We start from the raw sequence: 20881 nt of genomic DNA on the forward strand, positions 1-20881 counted from the left end.
TAAGAAGATGTGATATGATTGCCAATGAGACAGCTCCCTACCAGAGACCAAATGACGCAGAAGTTAACATCATTAGGTCCAACAATGAACAGAACACATGTACTAGAGTAAGCTATAAAAGGCCCCGAAATGACAAATGTAAATCAATTCAAAAGAAAAAAAATTGCCTGATTTATGTAGGGGGTGGGTAAACTTAGATGCTTCATAAGGTTTAGCAGTACCTGCTTCAATAGGGACATCCGTCGTGTAGCTCATGGCAAGTCAAAATTCTTTGAAAGAGTCCCATTCAGGGATTTCACAGTTGAAAATAAACGAACGGGATTGTGGCTACGATAAGTGTAACAGATCCGTTGTCATCTATGTCACAGTATGTAAAGCCTTCGAAGAAATGACTCCACCTGTTGCTGCTGGGGTCGCCCCGCTATTCCGACACCCCAATAGTCTGGTTAAGAGAATCTGATTGATTGGTTGCTGTTTGCTTAACGTTCAGTGACAAATATTTCATGCATGACCAGGACGAGATGTAACATCCTTATTCTGACCGGACGTGGCTGTGTATTTATACATTCCGCACAGTCAAACGGACGCCGGCTTTAGGAAGGGTTTTACAGAGGTTGGAAAAAGATCAAAAGTAAACATATTTCTATACCCTAGTCACACTTAGGGTGAAGATAATTTGAAGAACTGTTTCTCGTCGTAAAGGATTATTTCCAGACCGCAATATACTCTCCGAAACGGCCAAAACTGAAAAAAATCATTTACAATGAAAAGAAACTTCTAATATCCAAGCATAATCGTTTCCATTTATATACACTAAACTTGAATTTAAAAATCAAAAACTAAAAAAAACCAAAACAAATGGAAGTAAAAATATCGATAGTAAAGTTGTACAATTGATAATATTTGGTTTTTTTATTGAATACTTTTTTAAGGCTGTTAAAAGTCAACTAAAAATGATAGTATTTGCCGACAGAATGTACTTGCAGTGAATACTAACTATACATTTGCAACTGAGCGCTAAGCAAACTCAAATTAACGATCGTGTAATAATGGCTGGGAGTGTACTCTGAAAGCAGTAATTAGACATTCTATTGCATATTCATTAAAATTCAAACTCTTAAAAACGAAATAATACTTTATCGGTGTCCAGTTCTTTCCAGTTAAACAAATTAATAGTCGACTTAAGGTGACCATTCAGTTAATCATTTGAAAAGCATAAGCAAACATAATTTGTGAAATAAGGTCATATCTTGGTATTCTTCCGACCAACAGTATAACCCTTGACAAAGTGTCTGTTTGGCTGTGCGGGATGTTTAAATTTGCAGCCACGTCCGATTAAAATCAGGACGTAAAATCCGATGCCTCGTAAAAAGAGAGTGCCACACTCCTTTCACTTCAAGAACTGCTACAACAACTCTTTGAAGGGCCAGTATGTGACCTGTTGAAAGGCTAAATTGCTTTCCCTGCCCAATATACACTCATCGTTTGTCACGACGAGGAAAATTATATTATTTATATAAAAACTCTACTGTAGTGTTATTTTCTCCTATCTCTATTTACGAGACATATTTTGTAAACTCATATAGCCAGCAGACTCCTTACGTAAAACAATCCAAACACTGACGAAAGGAAGGGAGATAATCATTGAACCAGTTTACCCACTGTTAGAAAAAGAGCGAAATTACTCAAAGACAAGTATTCTGTCCTGCACTTTACAAAGTTTTTTGTGCTTTAAGTTACGCTGGTGATGAAGTTCTGCTACTTTAGTACTAATACACCAACCTATCTTGATAATCGTGCATCGCCTGTTCCCAAGAAGGACAGGTTCCTCAACTTAATATTGGACTAACCTTTTATTTGGCTTTCTAATATAGACGTGTTAGGAAAGGGATTTTTAAAATACTGCGCTGATGTTTTAATAACAATACCAATACAAAATTTAAGTGTGGACTTTCTCAAAATGCAATTGCATTGAAAAGTATGCTTACCTTTGTGGTGTGTTTGATACATTATAGCGAACAGTTAACGTCGACTCAAAATTTTAAGACTCAAATTAAATGGGCATTTCATAATAACATAGATACATTGTATTAAAAACTATTAATATATATATTTGCATTTGATTAATTTAGAATTGCAAACAAAACTTTAAAAACATATATATAAAATGGTAAAGAATGGAAAAGATGGATTTTACGACTACAAGCCTTAAATACATTGACTGATACGAGTAGAATATGTTTAATAGTCAAATAACTCAGTTTAGCACTCCACAAGTCAAGCACACACTTACATAATTTGATTTAATTCGTGTCTTGTATGTCTCCACAGTGTTCCGATAGCCTTAAATGGGTTTAAACGTGCGATGACGTGTTCGACAAAAACTCGACACACTGAAATTTATATCTTTGGCGCTGAACTTTACATCTACAGCGCTAGACTTTACATCTCCAGCGCTTGACTTTAGATCTACAGTGCTAGAATTTAGATCTTCAGCGCTTGATTTTATATCTCCAGCACTTGGCTTTAAAAACACAACTTTTTATCTGTATGAATCTAACAGGGCTCCGTATAGATATAAGTGTATACTTAACGAAATTCCATGACAATTACATCATGTGAAAGTTTCACAAAATTCTGTCGAGCAGTTCATACATCTTATACCAAAATGGACAGACGGACGAACGAACGAAAGAACGGACGAATATGTGGACCCCTCCACTTATTACTATATACCTTAATTTTTAGAAAGCAGAAATTAAATCAATATTCGGCAAAACAAAATTACTGAAATCGTAAAAAAGAATTACCAAGTGCAGCAAATGAGTAAGCAAGCCTTGCAACAGGTGAAAAGGTTTTCAAAATATCCTCCTGACACAAAGATAATAAAAGTAACTTCTACTTATGAAAGCTTAACGCCACTTTCAACAATATCTCAGAAAAATAGTGGTATTCTGTTTTGTTGGTGAAGGAAAACGTAATACATGTACCAAAAACAAAAAAAATTACAGACGGTCATAGAAACGTTAATTTACCAATTTGTTTGAATAGTGCCCGAATGTGGTTATCTTTCAATTCGATAACATCTTCTGTCCAAAAAACTAACTGACGAAAGTTGATAGAAAGAAAAAGTCAGGAAAAGTGTGAATTAGAATATTTAATGTACACATTTAAAGGGGTTTTTGCAGGTGTTTGTCCCCTTTCAGAAATACATTAAATTGCCAGTGTGGCATTTTTAGATAAAATGAAAATAAAGATTAAGTAGATGGGTGTCTAAATTATAATCCATAGAATTTTTTAATAATTTGCCAAAATGTAGTTTATTTCATGCTTTTTAAAAAAAAAATAATAAAAAGAATGGGTCACGGGGTTTATTTTCACACTACAGGCTGTGCAAAATTGACAGATTTTTGTATAGATTATGCATGCAAAACCCAATTTTCTGCCATAAAACGAAAACTACACCATAGAATTTTGAGATAAAATATGAGAAGATAGCTCTAATATTATGCTTTTAGATAAGAAAAAGAAAAAATGGGGTCACAGCACCCGTTTTCTTGCTACATAATAAAATAGGTAAATTCCTAACACATTCTATTGTAAAAGTGACTTTATCTGAATTATTTGCCCTTACATTTGAGTTGCCTCCCCTTATGTGACAAAGTTGGAAAAAATTGAATCAAACAAAAGTGTTCTGTTTTTTGTAAAATACAACCATAAATATGATAAAACATGTCATTTTCTGTATTGAAATGAAAATTCTTACACATGAATTACCGACTACTCTCAAAATTTGCACATTTTATTAAAGATCTAGACCAATTGTTTTCTGGTATTTCAAAATCCAAGATGAAGGAAGACACCCTATCTACCTTAAATAGAATTGAATAGGACAAAACAACATGTCCCCTCGAAATAATACTTCTATAATTCCGCTATCAGATTTATTATACACGACTCCACAGCCAACCCGAATTGATCGATGACGAAGTTTCTTGCATTATACATACAAGAAAACATGGTTAAACATGTATCTCTAATGAACAATTATGATGGAAGTAGTCATCAGAACGCAGAGAGAAATGTTGGCAACTCTATGGGAATGTGTCAAAGAGAAAACAACCTGATTAGGTAGCAAACCAACAGCCCAAGCCACAAATGGGTCTTCAACGCAGCAGGAAAATCCCTCACCCGAAGGCTGGCTTTAGTTGGCCTCTTAACAATAATGTATACTAGTTCAGCAAAATGGACACTACACTTATGTCCGAAACATACAAATGAACCAAAATTTTGACAAAGTCTAGAGGTTCTTGACTTGGGACAGGCACACAATGCGGCGTGGCTAAAAATGTTTTGTGAGATCTTAACCCTAACCCTATACCTCTAGCCAATATGGAATAAACAAACACAAAATAAAAATAAGGAGATGTGGTATGATTGCCAATGAGACAACTACAATGTATTCACCAAAGTTCAAATGAAATGTATGTAAGCAATTACAGGCAACCGTACGGCCTTCAACAATGAGAAAAACCCATACTGTATAGTTGGCTATGAAAGGCCCCGACATGAAACATATGAAACAATTCAATTGAGAAAACTAACGGCCTAATTTATAGCAAACACTATTTACGAAAAACAAATATGACAGACATGAACCAACGACAACCACTGAACTACAGACTCCTGACATGGGACAGGTATATGAACAAAGCACATTTTAAATAAATTTCAAATAAACGAACATTTTAAACAAAGATTGATGTAGAGTAAAATATTGGATTTGGATGTGATTTGATTGCAGTGTTTTTTTTTTATTCATTTATTTTGATTATTTTGTGGATTTTCCTTGTAGTCGTTCAACAAAATAGTAGGAAAAGGGGAATAACGATCTTAAAATTAATCGATCACTACTATGAAACAAAGCAATTTTATGATAATGATATTGATATATATGAACAATGCTCGTGTTTTTTTTTTGCATGATCCTCGTCTGTGTATTGTGGAATAAATTGTCATTATTTTATTGTTTAAAAATCATCTCAGCATTATCAAACACATCCATACAGGTAACTATAATGAATGATTATCTGGGCTTTTTGAGATGGTCCCAACTATAAACTGTAGTAGTATTGGTATTTAACATCAGCGCCAGAATCGTATTGACTTTTCTAACACGTCTATTATAAAAATGAAAACTTATTTTTAAATATTCCGATGTCAGACTAATGAGGCGTCGGACCAATGGAGTGTCGGACTAATAGGGGTGTCGGAATATCGGGACTGCCCCTTCCTGCTAACAGAGAAGCTATTAAACCTGTAGTAATAGTGTATCCACCTCCTCCTCCCCATCATCATCATCATCGATCCAAAGACAAGAAACTGGTATGTATTGCCTCTTCACTAAGCGCATTGCTATTAAAAGTTATAACAAAGACTGGTCAGCTCGTAATCAGAATAATGTGTTTGGGTAGGGTGGCATGTCTCCCTGTTGACTCTTGCCTTCTGAACTGAGAGTGACGGTCTCGTACAAAACATGTTTAACATGCATGCCACATTTACATGTTCTCGTCCTGATATGCATGTAATATTTGTCACTGAACCAATCATTCTTTACTCATATTATTATTATTATTATTCTCTATATGCGTGTTGGTTTTTTTAAGCGTTGACTGTTACTCAAGGCGTGTTTGTATTCTGTTGTCTGAATTTCTAGATAACTTAATACGTCTCAGCTCGAGTGTTTAATAAGAGAAAAATACCAGAAAAAAACCTATAGGCGATTCGCATTTTTAATATTATATAAGTACGTAAGATGAAAGGAACAAAGCAACATTATAATATTTATTTTTTCTCTCTTTGTATCTTAAGGGTTTACAAATGGTAATTAGTTGAAATGTTCTTTACATTTTATTGCATGTTTACATTTACCTCTATATTAACATACAATCTGTTTTGTTGTCTAGTACCGCCTTAAATGAACACTGCAGTAAAACAAAGAAACGTCCAAGATAGAGATCTAATTTTAAGGGTAATCTATGAACCGCACACTGATATCACCTGATTAAGACGTGGAGTAAAAATTTAATCAGTTTGTACATCAACATAACGGTCTTTCCTTAAGGTTTATGTCATTTTAAAACAAAAGATGATATTTGGTTTTCACAATGCGTAGGATAGAAATACCTAATTTGTTAACAGCTGGTATTGCAATACATGCAGGTGGGCTTGAAGACAACATCCGATCTAAGATCATGCTTTTTCTAACAAAAATTATATAATTTAAGAGGCAAGTACAGATCATATCAAACTTAGGAAGCGTGTAATGCTAAACTCGTGAGGCATTTAATATAAAAATAGGCGAAAAATACCAAGGTGACATTCAAAACTAATAAGTCGAAGAAAAACTTACAACGCCATAGCAAAACCAAACCAAAAAATCGACGAAAATAAATATATAGAAAACTTAACATTTGACAACACTAACTCCACCATAAACCGGGGGTTCTCCTGAAGGGTAAGTAGTTCCTAGTCCACATGTGGCACCCGTCGTGTTGCTCACGATATTTGTTTTCTGAGTTCACACATATTCATTTACTATTTTTTAGATCATTTTTTTTGTGGTATGGGTAGGCTGATTTTGTTTCCTAAAAACATTCAAGACTTGGTTTAAAAAGAAACTAAAATTCAGAAAATGTAGAGATGAAACATTCCACTTTTTAAAATTTTTTATCAAGAAATTTTAGGAACGAGCAAATCCGAAAAAAAAACAACAAATCAATCTGCAGTTCCATATGTTTTAAAACATACTATAAAAAGAAGATGTTGAGAATTGTTTCATTGGCAATAATTTCACATCTCCATGTTTTTATATAAAAGCCAACGAAAGGGAAAATATTCAAAGTCCATGACATAAAAGATGTTAGTAAAAACCAAACATTCCCATACATACGTAAAACGGACAAGTATTGCGTTTGATAAGGATTTGTAGATATGTAAATCAATTACCAATTATTTCAAGGTACTTAATACCCGTGAATCTGATGTATACCAGGCAGACAAATCCACTACCAATTTATACGTCTGTTTTTACCCAGCTGGGGTTCGAACCCATGACCTGCTGCACTCGAGGAGAGCTCGCTACAACAAAACCACCGAGGCAGTCAATATTCTTGAAGACAGATATGTCCACCTCTGTAAGTTTAGAATGATCAACCATAAGCTACCAATTGAAAGTGGAATATGGTCGAACATTCCAAGTGAAAAAAGACTTTTCAACAATCCAATTCTGATATTATTTTGGACGAATTTCACTACCTTTTTGCATATTGATAGGACAGCTTATATTCATAGGAAATATATCAACCATTGTAATGTTTTTAAATTTTATGATCTTGTGACTTTATAAAAAAAAAGTCAAAAATAAGAAGGAAAACTTTGTAAATTTATAATACATATAAACAAAAGGATGGGTTCTCTGGGTTAACACTATGAATCTAACATTTACCCGGTTTTTGGTGAGGTTCATGTTACTTAGTCTTTTAGTGTTCTATGATGTGTTTTGTGAACTGTTGGTTTTTTCTTTTTTTTTTGCCATGGCATAGTCAGTTTGTTTTCGACTTATGAGTTGGAATATTCTTTTGGAATCTTTCGCCTCTCTTTTAAAACCACTGGGTCGATGTCTGTTGGCGGACATTTTTGTTCCCGAGGATATCATCCGCCCAGTATCATATAATGCGTGAAATTACAAACATCTTATAACAGAATGCTGGCTCAGATGTCGCCCAGTATAATAAGGTCCGACAGAGGTGTTACTACGGACACGGTGTCGTCTAAAATGTCAGGTGTTCCTTTATCACCAGATATGACTAATACCTCGAATACGACACATTTAGATCATCATACTAATGGCAATAGAATTGATTTTGATTGATTGATTGATTGGTGTTTAACGCTGCTTTCAGCACTATTGTGCTATTTCGTGGCGGTTAGTTTTTATCGGTGGAGGAAGCCGGAGAGAACCACAAACCTTCGATAGGAAAACTAATAATCCTAGTCAATTAAGATTGGAGTCGAGCGCACCTGCCTCGTGCGGTATTCGACTACTTAGACCACTCGGCCACCGGCCGTGTAATTCTACTACAAGACATTTTGGACTTTAATGACTCTGAACAACACTGTCTCATTTCTAAATGTAAATCCAAAAACTGCAAAACCTGTAAAAATTTCATAACAGATACTCAATTTACTAGAAATTTAAGTAAAACATATTACTATACCAGAAGCTACGATGATCTGAATTGTAAATCAACAAATCTCTTCCACAGTTAGAGTGTAGCTGTTGTGAAATGGTATATGTCGGTGAAAGGAAAAGGAAGGCTTAACAAACGTATATGCGGCCATAGATCATATATTAACAACAACGCAAATGAGATTGTTTACCAGCATTTAAATCAATCGGATCATTCAATCTTTTTTTATGCGAGTTCGCATCATCAAAAAAATATACCACATTACTAACAATCCTCATCTTGCAACACCTCTCCGGAGACAAAAAAGATTACTGGATTCGGGAAATGGGAACTGCGACACCATAATGTTGCAATGACAAAATTGATGCTTTCCTGTAGCTCGGGTGAATGTGATGAATCTTTTCAATTCTACTCCTCGACGTAGACTCAGTCATGGTCATCGTCATTAAACATCATCTACTCTTCATTATGTTTCTATTAATAACCTTCTGACAATTATACAAAAGTCGTTGAATATTCATCACATTCACAGGAAGCCTTATTCACTACCTATTTTCAAAACTTCATTTTCTGTACAACTTATATTTGGAAACCACTGTTACAACCCCCCCCCCCCCCCCCCCCATTCAAACCAATTCAAACTCCCAGCTATCATCTCGGATATTGCCAGTCACAGACTATTCAGACCTGTTCGCATTTGAAAAGTTGAAACGCAGAAAATTCCCTTTCTATAACCTTCCTTTGCCAACAAAGCTCTCGATGCCATCAACTTGGGCAATATCCCTCATCATAAATCAGTTTACTCGAAATTGCCTTCTTACTTCCAAGACCAGTCTGTACCTATCATCTCTTATACCTATACCAAATCAGTTGCAACTTAAATTTTCAATTACAAACACCTGTTTCAGGATCTTTATATTGACGACTTGAAGTCTAAACCTCCTGATTACACCTCCCCGTTCATGCATATATATAATCCGGCTGTACACGTTATAACTGGTAACCTAAATATTGTCAATAAAATTTTCGTGCAAAAAGTGTTATGCAAAGGTCCAAAATATTGTGAGCCTAATTCATTAATTGGAAACAAAACTTCAAAATACTGATGAAATCAGGCGAGGATTATTCTATGTAATGGGATAAACGCGAAAAAAGAAGACGTTTATACTCTTTCCAAATGGGTTAAGGCTGAGAGGTTGTTGATACAAATTAGAATTTAAAAAGAAACTGAATGGGTAGATGAATACACATGCTACATCGATATTTTAAGACCCAAATGTTGCTAAACATCTGTCCTTCCTCCATGACAAATATGTTGTTGTCCCCGCAGATAACGTCCCTTACACCAGCGTTTATGCGTGAAGTACATTACATAAAATGATTGATACAGGATTTAGGTATTGACAATTCACTTGGACACTCAACATACACTCCCACGACACTTACCAAGGAGGAAATCCTGAATAAGTGTATGTCTATTATATGAACTTTTGGAATTTCAACCAAAAATATAGAACTAGATCTTCCTTCACTGTATTAGATACCGAAATTACATAAGTGTTCTTACAAACAACGTTATATAGCTGTGTCTTCCAAATGCTCTAGACTATGAAACCTCTTTTAAAATTATCAATATCAATTTTATCAGCAATCAAAGCCGGGCTTCAAAGTTATTGTTAAACTACTTACTCTAGGGTCGGCGTGAATCATAAGTGGATACTTTCAAATTCCAAAGATTTGTTAGAGTATGTCTACCATTTACACAAGTATTTCCCATTTCAAACTAAAAGACAAATCGAAAGAATTAATTAGTCCGGATTTGCTTCTTAAAAAAGAATGACCAACGTAGATACAAGTCTTATGGAAGGATAAATCGTACTTTGTAAAAAATCACTCTGATTCTAACTCTTTCCCTGAAACTGACATTATCATGATTCTTGATTTCTTGATCGACAACATATTTGTTACGTTTGGATGACGTTTTTTCAACAAACAGTCGTCATCCTCATGGGAACCAACTGTGCTCCTCTTCTTGTCGACATGTTTCTTTATTCGTATGAGGCTGACTTCATACAAGTGCTTCTCAGGAAAAATGAAAAGAAACTATCATTAGTCTTTAACTTCACGTTCAGCTAAACAGATGATTTCCTCTCACTAAATAATTCAAAGTTTGGTGACTATATTGAACATATCTATCCATCGAACTTGAAAAAAGGATACAACAGATACAGTTATGTCTGCCTCATATATTGACTTGCATCTAGAAATTGACAATGAAGGTCAGTTGACAACAAAACACAAGAGATGATTTAAGCTCCCAAATTGTGAACTTTCCATTCCTATTTAGCAACATTACAGCAGCGCATGCATAAGAAATATATATCTCCCAGTTGATACGATATTCCAGAGCTTGCATTTCTTATCATGATTTCCTTGATAGAGGGTTGCTGTTTACAAGGAATCTATTACACCAAGAGTTCCGAGTGGTGAAGTTGAAATTGTCCTTTCGAAAATTTTATAGACGCCATCACGAATTGGTTGACCGTTATGGAATCTCTGTTTCACAGATGACGACGGATATGTTCCAATCGTCGTAACCACAATCCCGTCCTCTTTTCCTCGAATGTGACTTACCGAATTCGACTTATCACCGGGTATGTACTTACTTAAGCAACACGTCAGGTGCCACGAGTGGAGCAGGATTTTACCCTTCCGGATCACCTGAGATCATCCCGGTATTTGGTGGAGTTCGTATTGCTTAGTCTTTAGTTTTCTATGTTGTGTTTTATTAACTATTGTTTGTCTTTTAGTCGTTTTTCTCTTTTTGCCATTGCTTTGCCAGTTTGTTTTCGACTAGTTTGAATATTCCTTTGTTATCTTTCGCCTTTCCTTTACTGCTAACTTTTAATATATACTGTTATTTGTAATTTGTATTGTATATCATTCTTCATCTTTTAATTATTGTTTTCTTTGTATTGTAACATCAAATATAAACTTGCAACTTTGTGTTTATATATTTATCATAATTCTTGTTATGTCTGTATACCATTGTTTTAGCCTATATTCCCCTTCTGCTCAATGACAATGAAACTCTTTCCCTTACATATAGAGTCTAATTATACGCATTTTTTAACTGGATTCGATAATGAAAACAGTAAGTGATATGTTCATCTTGTAAATATATAATGGTAAGTATTTTCCTAAAAATGTAATTTTCATATTGAAAAAAGCAAAATAAATACCAATCTGATTAAAATACTGATCTTCGCTTACAAGGATCTGACAACACTCTGTCCTACATTCTGTTCTGTTTATTTCTATATGAACCAATGAAATGGTTGCCTAAAAAACTTTTGAAGGTGTGTATCATTACGACAAAAGTCGATATCCCGAAAGGTCGTTAAAACAGAAAGTAGAATGGAGCGTTTTCAGATCCTTGTAAGCGAAGCATGGACACATGATTTGTATTTTAATCAGACTGAATAAAAACATATGATCAAAACCAGTCATTCTAGCTAAAAATTGGTCTAACCTCAAATTAATTGCAACATAAATTATGTTATGCTCACAAGGCAGTTACCACTTTACTTTGACATATCACAAATCGGAAAGTGCCAGTATGCATTTGTTAAACAATTTCCCATACATTATAATTACCAGAAACTCGTTTCATAAGACTTTAAATATATGATTTGGACTACTAGTTTTTCAAAGATTGTCAAATAGAGGTGGTTGATTTATAATTAAATAATTAACTCACTGCAACTGCGGCACAAAAATTAAGGATAGTATGGGATAATACACTTAAGTCAGTCTCTCTGGATCATATATTGTTCGATGTTGCTTGTATGTCATAGAAGTCAGGTGTCAGGTGTTGTTTGGTTGTGGTCTGTTGCACTGTGCTTAAATGTTTGGTTATACCTTTTATCTATCTTTATTTATCGAATGCAACTTGTCATTAGACTTATGCATGACATGAGCAGCACGACGGTGCTGCTAGCGGAGCACGAACTGTTCCTGAGCACATGAGTTCATTCCCGGGTTTTGATGTAATTCGTGTTGAAGTAGATTTATGTGTTGTGTTTTGTTGACTGTAATTTGTCTTTGTCTTTGTTTTGTGTTTTTTTTCATTTAACCATGGTGTTGTTTGGGTTTTTTTTCTTTAGATTTGCGGTTTTTAATTGCCCCTCTAGCATCTTTTTTTAATTAGAACTCAGTGCAAATATTACAATCCATTGAGAGGTATTCCATGGTAGAACATTGTTTTTCATTACCGGTACTTATATTGACCTCATTTTCATAGTTCAAAAGACTGAATACATTTGGTATTTTTGTGAAAGTTTCAGTAATTGTGAGTACTTTCTCGACTATATGTAATCCATATATGCAATGCAAGGCGTATTCATATCTGTATGACCGGGGACACCTGACCATTATCATATTTTCATGTTTCAGAGATCAAAGCTAAGTTTTCGTGATAAGGTATATATATACGTAGTCACTTCAATTGTACGGAAGCCGGTTAGTGTCAGGGTAGAGTTTTATTTTTAAGTCGTTATAACGACTTAGCTAACTTGTTATAACAACTTAGCTAAGTTGTTATAACGACTTAGCATATCTATCTCGTTATAACAATTTAGCTAACTTGTTTTAACGACTTAGCTAACTCGTTTAAACGATTTAGCTAACTTGATTAAACAACTTAGCTAACTTATTATAACAACTTAGCTAATCTATCTCGTTATAACAACTTAGCTAACTCGTTTAAACAACTTATCTATCTCGTTATAACAAGTTAGCTAAGTCGTTATAACGACTTAAAAATTAAACTCTACCCTGACACTAACCGGCTTCCGTACAATTTCTATTTAAAATATATTTGCTTTTACATGTAAAATCACTGGAGATTGTATGTATGTCTGTCTCAACGGTTCACCTGGAACTCGACTAGGACGAAAATAAATTTGTATATTTCAAATGGTATTTGGTTTTTACTTCTCATTACACAATCACATCAATATGTGTAAAAAATCTGCCTCTGCACGTTAATTCGCAAACAGAAATTTCACATCAGCGACTCTTTTCACAAAAAAAAACTTACGAGTAAAATGACAATTCAGTATAAGTTACGATTGAAAATTGATCGTAAGATTTTTTGTGAAAATAGACGCAGATCGTTAACGGAGAATAACACCGATATGTTCCTAAAATTATATAAGTCCAAGATATGTAGTGAAGATAAAAAAAATATCCAAACTAGAACCAAACTCATATAAGATCTAAAACATTTGCAACTGGATGTTAAGCAATAAACAGTCAATTCATCCTATATCAGGTCTGTAATCAAACATTGCAAAATTCAACACCAAACATTGGCACAATTTTTCAAAGAAAGACTTAAATCGGAGTAAAAAGATGGTGTTTATATAATTATGATACGGCCAATTGGCTTTAATTATGTCTAAAATGTATCCTGAAAATAACTCTCCAAAAATCTTATGTGATCTCATTTTATTTACAATTTAATAAGAAATATAAGCTCAATATTTGATAGAGAGCTGACAAAGGAGTAAAAAATTGTAGTTGTAATGAAATGAATACAGTGGCCAGATATCAACTGAAACGAATCTTGCATGTCACCTGTAATTACTTATAAAACAGCTAGATGTTCTTTTAAAACTGATAAAATCCTATTTTAAGTAACCGCTGCTATGTTATTAGAGGGAAGAAATTGTTTTTCGAAAAGATTATGACACCGGTGGGTCAACAGTCACAAAGTAACAAGGTAGCCAATGTCCTATTTACTGATATTTTCCATATCACTTTTCCAAGGGGTATAACTCCCGTAAAAATAACCGATCCCCCATGATTTTCCAATTCTTTCGAGATAATGCTGATGTAAACCGTTGCTCATTCTCATTAGTCTAATGAGAAATACATACGCGAAAGCACCTGCAATTTCGAATGCATTATAATCTATATTTCACAGGGCATTACTCTCCAAACAACATTCGATCATCGTCGATTTTCGAATTAATCCAAGATATTGCTGATGTATAGTTATGTCATAAATTTCTTTGAGCTTCAATGGGAAATATTGGCGCGATAGCGCCCTCATATTATCGATAATCCATTTTTTTTGGCATTTTCAAGGGCTTACTCCAAATAAATATTTGATCGGCGATGAGTTCCGTATTTGTTCAATATATATCTGATGCAAAAAACTGACATAAATTTCATCAAACTCCGATGAAAAATGTAGGTACGATAGTGTTGATTTCCAATACTTTTACACCTCTAAGGAAAATAAGTACCAACAAATTAATCATCAGTGATGTTGCAGATATTAAACCTTTGACAAAGATTTAATTAAAACCTGAAACAGGCACCATCTAGACGTGTAAGACGAAAAACAAGTTTTATTATAAACACTAAATTTAATAATGACCAAATTTATATTTTAAAGCATTAGTACGCTATCATAGTATACATTTATTCATAATCGAGACAGTCACTGACAAATACACATATAGCACTTAATAGATTGAAACTCGAGTTCCTCTAATTTTCCTTGCGTTCATTATTGTTCTTTGTTCATCCAATGATATTAGATATAGACCAGATTTTAGGTTTGCTTATAAGTGGAGGTAAGAATTTTGGTCTGTCAGGCACACTTTTAGTTTCACTGTCAAAACTATTTGAAGCCGATGTACTACATGTATCATCATTTGATGTATCGCATGTTTTCAATTCCTTATCTTGAATACTATCGTTGTCCTCACTTTCGTCAGAATTGGTGTCATTATTGTTCATAAATTCAGTCTTTTTGTCTCCTTTTGGATATTCTGGTAAATTGTTCATATTGTGATCAATTGGGGTTGACGTAAGCGGCCGACTAGTATGAAATGAAAACGAGGCATAGCTGTAGATATCGTCTTTCGTCATGCCACTATATCCAGGAAGTTCATGTTCTAACGTTGCATTTCCTGAGAAAAAAAATAAAGAACTATAATTATGTATTTGTAAGATGAACTGTTAAAAATGACATAAACATTTTTGTTATAAGAGAATACAAATGTATTGGAACAACAAATGATATAATTGACAAAACGTCGAAGCCGCGAACTATATATATAATTTGTTTTATTAAAGTAAATTAACAAAATTATGACTATTCTTGATGGCTGTTCCTTATGTTAAACTATATTATTATGTAACTAATAAATTTGTTTAATTGTATATTGTATGGTTTCTTCTTATCATTTGTATATGATTATTTATTTTGTCACAAATCATATTAGTTGTCAGATTTATATTCAAATAAAGTTTTAAATTTGAATTTTGAATTTTTGAATACGACGTGGGGATAAATTTGTGGGTATTTACCATTATCAATAAAATTCCTTTCTCCTGTACCCATTGTCTCAGGTTTTGTGCCTTCCTCGTCATCACTTGACATACTGATGTTATCAAAACTGATATCTGACGAAAATTCCCCTTTGTGTTCTTTCTTGAGTCTCCTCCTTGCATTTGCAAACCATGTTGAAACTTGTGTAAGAGTCATTCTTGTGATAATTGCTAACATAATCTTTTCTGCCTTGGTTGGGTAAGGGTTTTTCTTATGTTCCTTCAACCACGCCTTAAGAGCAGCAGTTGTTTCCCTTGTGGCATTTTTTCTTCTTCCGTTATTTGGGTCAATGCCAGAATGCCTAGAATATGGTTTGAAAATTATTATATAAATATATATACCACGAAATGTTTTTCAGAAATGATCATCAAATTATTTATTTTAAAAATTCGATTAGAATTAAGGTTTCAACTCCAATGATCAGGCAAAGTTGAACAAAGCAGGTTTTTTAATGATCAGCCAATGCCCTCTGTAAAGATTTTTTTTTTTATTTTGTTGTTCCAAATGGTTTTGTACTGTTCTTCGACTTTCAACAATTTATTTTCAGTGTTCCATGTGAAGACTAATCCAGAAAATTTCTTCAACTACTATTTATAAGATTTAATTATATACAAGAGGCCGAATTTTGTTGAAGTTTTGGTTTTTGTCATTGTTTTGTTTCGATGTTGTTGTTTGTCTACATGATATAATAAAGAATAATTATTTTTTATTTCATAAGGCACGTAAATTCGATTGGAGGACGAATATTTATGATATTAAATGATTAAGTTTATACGTAATCTTGAACTAAGATAGCATGTTCTTGTAGCAGAAAACATAACGTGTGTATCAATAGCAAAAAAAAAATCCCAGAAAATTAAGAAACTTCAAAAATGAATATAAAATTTAAAAAAAAACCAAATAGATACAAAGGCAAAGAACTTCTGTAGAAATGAATTAAAAAAAAAGTGAAAGTAAATAAAAATTGTAATTGACTATGTACTTACATGTAACTATACATTTGTGATCTAAGTATATTGTCGATGTTATGGTGTGCTGGTGACAGTGTAGGAAATGGAGATCCAAATCCTATTGATGTTAATCCAGGATTATCCCACCTGAGTGCAGGATTCGGGTGCTGTAAACAAAGTAATAACAAGATTAATTTACATTTCTTTTTGTTTTCCAAAAACTTTTTTTTTTCAATTGAATATTTATAACAGAATATCTCAAACAATGTAACGGATAGAAATTTGATGATCAAACGTCTTTTCAATACCGAAATAACAATATATTCACTTTGAATGATATTGTTAAGCTGTTTGTAACATCTTTCTTAATTGTTAGATACTTTTTTTTCATTTTCAAATTCACTTAATGTGTTGAAAATGTGTTTCAAACATACATAAATGATACAAAATAACAAAATTTAACAATAATGATATTGATGATAAAATAATAGCAATGATAAAACTTACCATTGGACTTGATACTGGAGAAGGAATATCTCCATGGAGTGGTGTGTGGAAAAGAGCAGCAGTAAAGTTTGGTGGCATCGCTGTGTGACTTTGTGTTGTACTGGTCTGGTAACAACGGCAGACAACTCTGTTTGTCAGAGGATCGGCAACCCGTGGACAATACGGTTCTCCACATACCTAGAAAAATAAATAGATAAAGATACATTATTCTCATAAAAAAAACATCCAAGTACAAAGGTAACAGAGAAGTTAAAAAAAAAATAAACATACATAGAATTTAATATTTATACTCGTGGACAATATATTGTTCTCCAAAATCCTAGTCAAAAAATAAATAAATTGATAAACTGTTCATTTTGATAAATCTACATATGAGAAATGTTGTGTAGACTTGAAAGAATAACTTGATTTTAAACCCATATAAGAAAATTAATCAAAATCAAATATATATTCTTGTTTTGTAATTGAAAATTTTGTATTTTCCTTGTTCCTCTAAGTAACAATTAAGAATGAAAATTAGAGGAAAAACGTTTTTTTTAAACAATTTTAACAAATAACAAATATTGTTCATGTTTTCTTTCACAACAGCTTATTTACTTACCAAGTGATGTGATAAAATATTTGATGATGCATGGTTCGGACTTTCCTTATTGAAAGACATTTCACAATATATCCAAATACCAAAATAAATGTCTAAATTATATTTCTATATGACTATTTATTCCCAGATGATCATCAATATCCAAAACAGAAAAAGCTAATGAAGTCTTAATAAAGATATCGTGTTTTATATCAGAATATTCATAACGGTTAATTAACCAACACGTGCTATAAATTCAAATTCACAAAACAAGATCAACGCTTCTGATTGGATAAAATTAAGATGAACTGATACAAAAATTATGAAAATTATATGAAAAACAAGTATTTCAACCCTTTTTCTGCCTTTGGCATTAAATATGCAAGTATCAGATAAAGGAATGATATGCCGTTGCCTAACAGAGATTTAATGACTTTGAACATAGTAAAATATGATGTCGACAATAAAATATCCTTTGGCATATACTGGTATTGTTGTAAATATGTTCAAAATATTGTTATAATGAAAAAAAATATTTTGACATTTTCAGCCTTTAATCTCTTAAAACATAGAATATTTGATATCAGATAAAATGTATTATGTTTTTGTATTTATAATTACTCTAATTTTGCAATATCATAATTACTATCTGGTATAATTGAAAGAGGAAACTGGTTGTAAATATGTATAATCTTGTTAAGTACTGGGGAAAGTTTATTTTCATTTCAACAAATAAGTTAATTAGATTGAATAGGCTTGGTTTTTGTGAGAGAGAAAAAAAACAGTTTATGGACTTGTATTGGCGTGTGTATCATAAGTTTATATGACATTCATTTTGGCGTTTAGGTCTAAAAAAAGACCGAAACACTGAATAAATTCTTGTCAAGGGTTAAAATCCCCCTAATTGCTGGGACTCATACATTGAATTTATCTATTAGTCCCAGATGATTGACATAAAAAAACATAAGGCATATGATATGCTTAACCCAGGATTTTTTGTGTTTTTAGTTTCTTTTCTCAAGGAGTTAGGATTAGCAGGTGATACAATCTGCATGATGGTGACAGATTTGAAAATTCCATGTTTTTGTTAATAATTTAAATGGACAAAAAATTGAGTAAAAAAAAATCAACAATGTAGAATTGGAAAATTTTGTAGAAATAAAACAAAAAAGGGAATCCACATAAAATCAGACTCATTCCTATTCATAAAACCTGATAATAATACACGATTTTGTTTATTTTTACATGTTTATTGTAAATATACATCATTATGTTACAATTGCTTGCATGGTCTTGTCCTAGTTACTCTGCTTCTCCAAGCATGCGTTTAAGAACATAATATGCATCCTGAATATGAGTGAAAGCAGTTGTGGGTTTTAGCCCAACGAGACAGCAACCCGACGACACAATAAAAAAAGTTATAAAGCTGAACGATGCAGATTTAATTTAAACTGTGAAATATGCATGATAAAATCTTATTTTTCTCTCATCTTTTATTTTAATGGACTTGCATGCACGGGCAAATTAATATTTTTATTCTCAAATAGTCAATGCATTTCATTGGATAAAGGAGACTGAAACTGCCCGAATAAAATTTCTTTCGACAAAACATTTTTTTTTAAATTGAATATATATAGCCCTGTGATATAGTAGTATTTTCTGAAATTCAGACCGTTAGGTCTGACAGAATGACGGACGAGATAAAACACCATTTTGACAGCTACAAATCCTAGACTATAAATTATATAAATGTCATAAAATGCATGATAAATTGTTGTCAAACATTGCCATATTGAGTCACAACTTTTAATAAACAATCAACGTTCATATTTCAGATGGATTATACTCAATATTCCAAAATTTGTTAAAATATTTCGAATTATCCTATTACTGAGTGAATTCCGCGTTATTTAAGCAAAGACATTTCGTTTCGGTAAAAAAAAAGGATATAGAAATAAACTTGTGTAAGTAAAAATGGAAATAAAATATTGTTTATCAGTAAGTAGAATCATTGCGTCAGCGCTATGCTATATTTCACGCATTTTATTTTAAAAGTTACTTAACGCGAATATGGTTCGGAAAAAAATTAATAACGACATTTTTAACAGTAAATGTGTTGGAAAATGATTGATATTATTCAATATACATGTTCCCAAATAAACAACAAAAAAAAGGACAATGAGTGGGTTTTTTGTTTAGAGGTTTTGTACATGGAAAAGTTTTTAAAAATGAAAGTATGGCATAAGCAGCAAACTAACTTTATTATGTTATATTCTTCATTTGTTTTGTTTTTTCAATAGACGATTACCATACTTGTCATGCATTTCATTCCTACATAGTCTAACGTTTTTTTTTATGTCCTTTAAATATGAATATTATTCTATAAAAGCAAAATTGTCATTCGTGCATATATTAAATGACGACGAGTAAAAAGGAAAAAATTAATCTGTAAATGGTCAGAAGAAATGATCTATCAAAGGCAGGTCTTGAAACCATGTAGTACATTTTTTTTCTTTCTAGTATTATCATTTAGTAAAAACTTGTACGTTTCGATGGTACCGTTGAAATGCAGAACTAATTTTGATTGGACTTAAATTTCAGAAGAGACTTGTTTTAAAACTATTTTCACTATTTGTTAATTTTTCTCCCGCTCAGTATCATTCAAAATAGTGGTATCAGTTTTATCAGTGCTTAAAAGGAATTAAGATAAAATAATAAAAACTCCTGAAGGTGTTAATAACTTTTGTTTTCTGGTTTATTTGAGGATTAAATGATTAACACAATAAAAATCCTTACGGCAATCATGGAAAAAACTATGCTTTAAGTATGTAAATGATATGTAATAGATAAAATAATATTTTGAATTTTTATTTTAAAGAAAATATGTAAACTGGTTGTGAACATAAGAACAAGAACATTAAATATGTACCGACAACGAGGAACAAGAAAAAAAGTAGAAAATATTGTTTTTGGAACTTAAAAAACAATTCGGAGAATTTGGAAAACTGGAAATACAATGATAAATTATTTCGTTTTGTCCCAGGACTGTTTGGGCATATTTACATAGTGGAAAAAATATCAATTTTCTGTGGTTTCAGCTCTTTTTTCGCCCATTGCTATTTTCAAAGATGACCATTTGAGCCAAACATTAATTTTCAAAGTTGTAAATTGGGCCAAAATACGA

At 32.6% G+C, this 20881-nt stretch overlaps 1 protein-coding gene across 1 annotated transcript; it reads right to left on the bottom strand.

The window, feature by feature from the left end:
* Window positions 1-14734: 14734 nt before the first annotated feature.
* On the bottom strand, window positions 14735-17778 carry LOC127702776 (iroquois-class homeodomain protein IRX-3-like). Its single transcript, XM_052207079.1, has 5 exons — window positions 17719-17778; window positions 17118-17294; window positions 16647-16777; window positions 15639-15961; window positions 14735-15238 (listed from the first exon to the last, which is right to left on the bottom strand). Exons 1-5 carry the CDS (start codon window positions 17776-17778, stop codon window positions 14847-14849), a joined length of 1083 nt encoding a protein of 360 aa, XP_052063039.1. The 3' UTR covers window positions 14735-14846.
* Window positions 17779-20881: the final 3103 nt, after the last annotated feature.

Source organism: Mytilus californianus, unplaced genomic scaffold, assembly GCF_021869535.1.
Source record: "Mytilus californianus isolate M0D057914Y unplaced genomic scaffold, xbMytCali1.0.p SCAF_5, whole genome shotgun sequence".
Taxonomy (NCBI): Eukaryota; Metazoa; Mollusca; class Bivalvia; order Mytilida; family Mytilidae; genus Mytilus; species Mytilus californianus.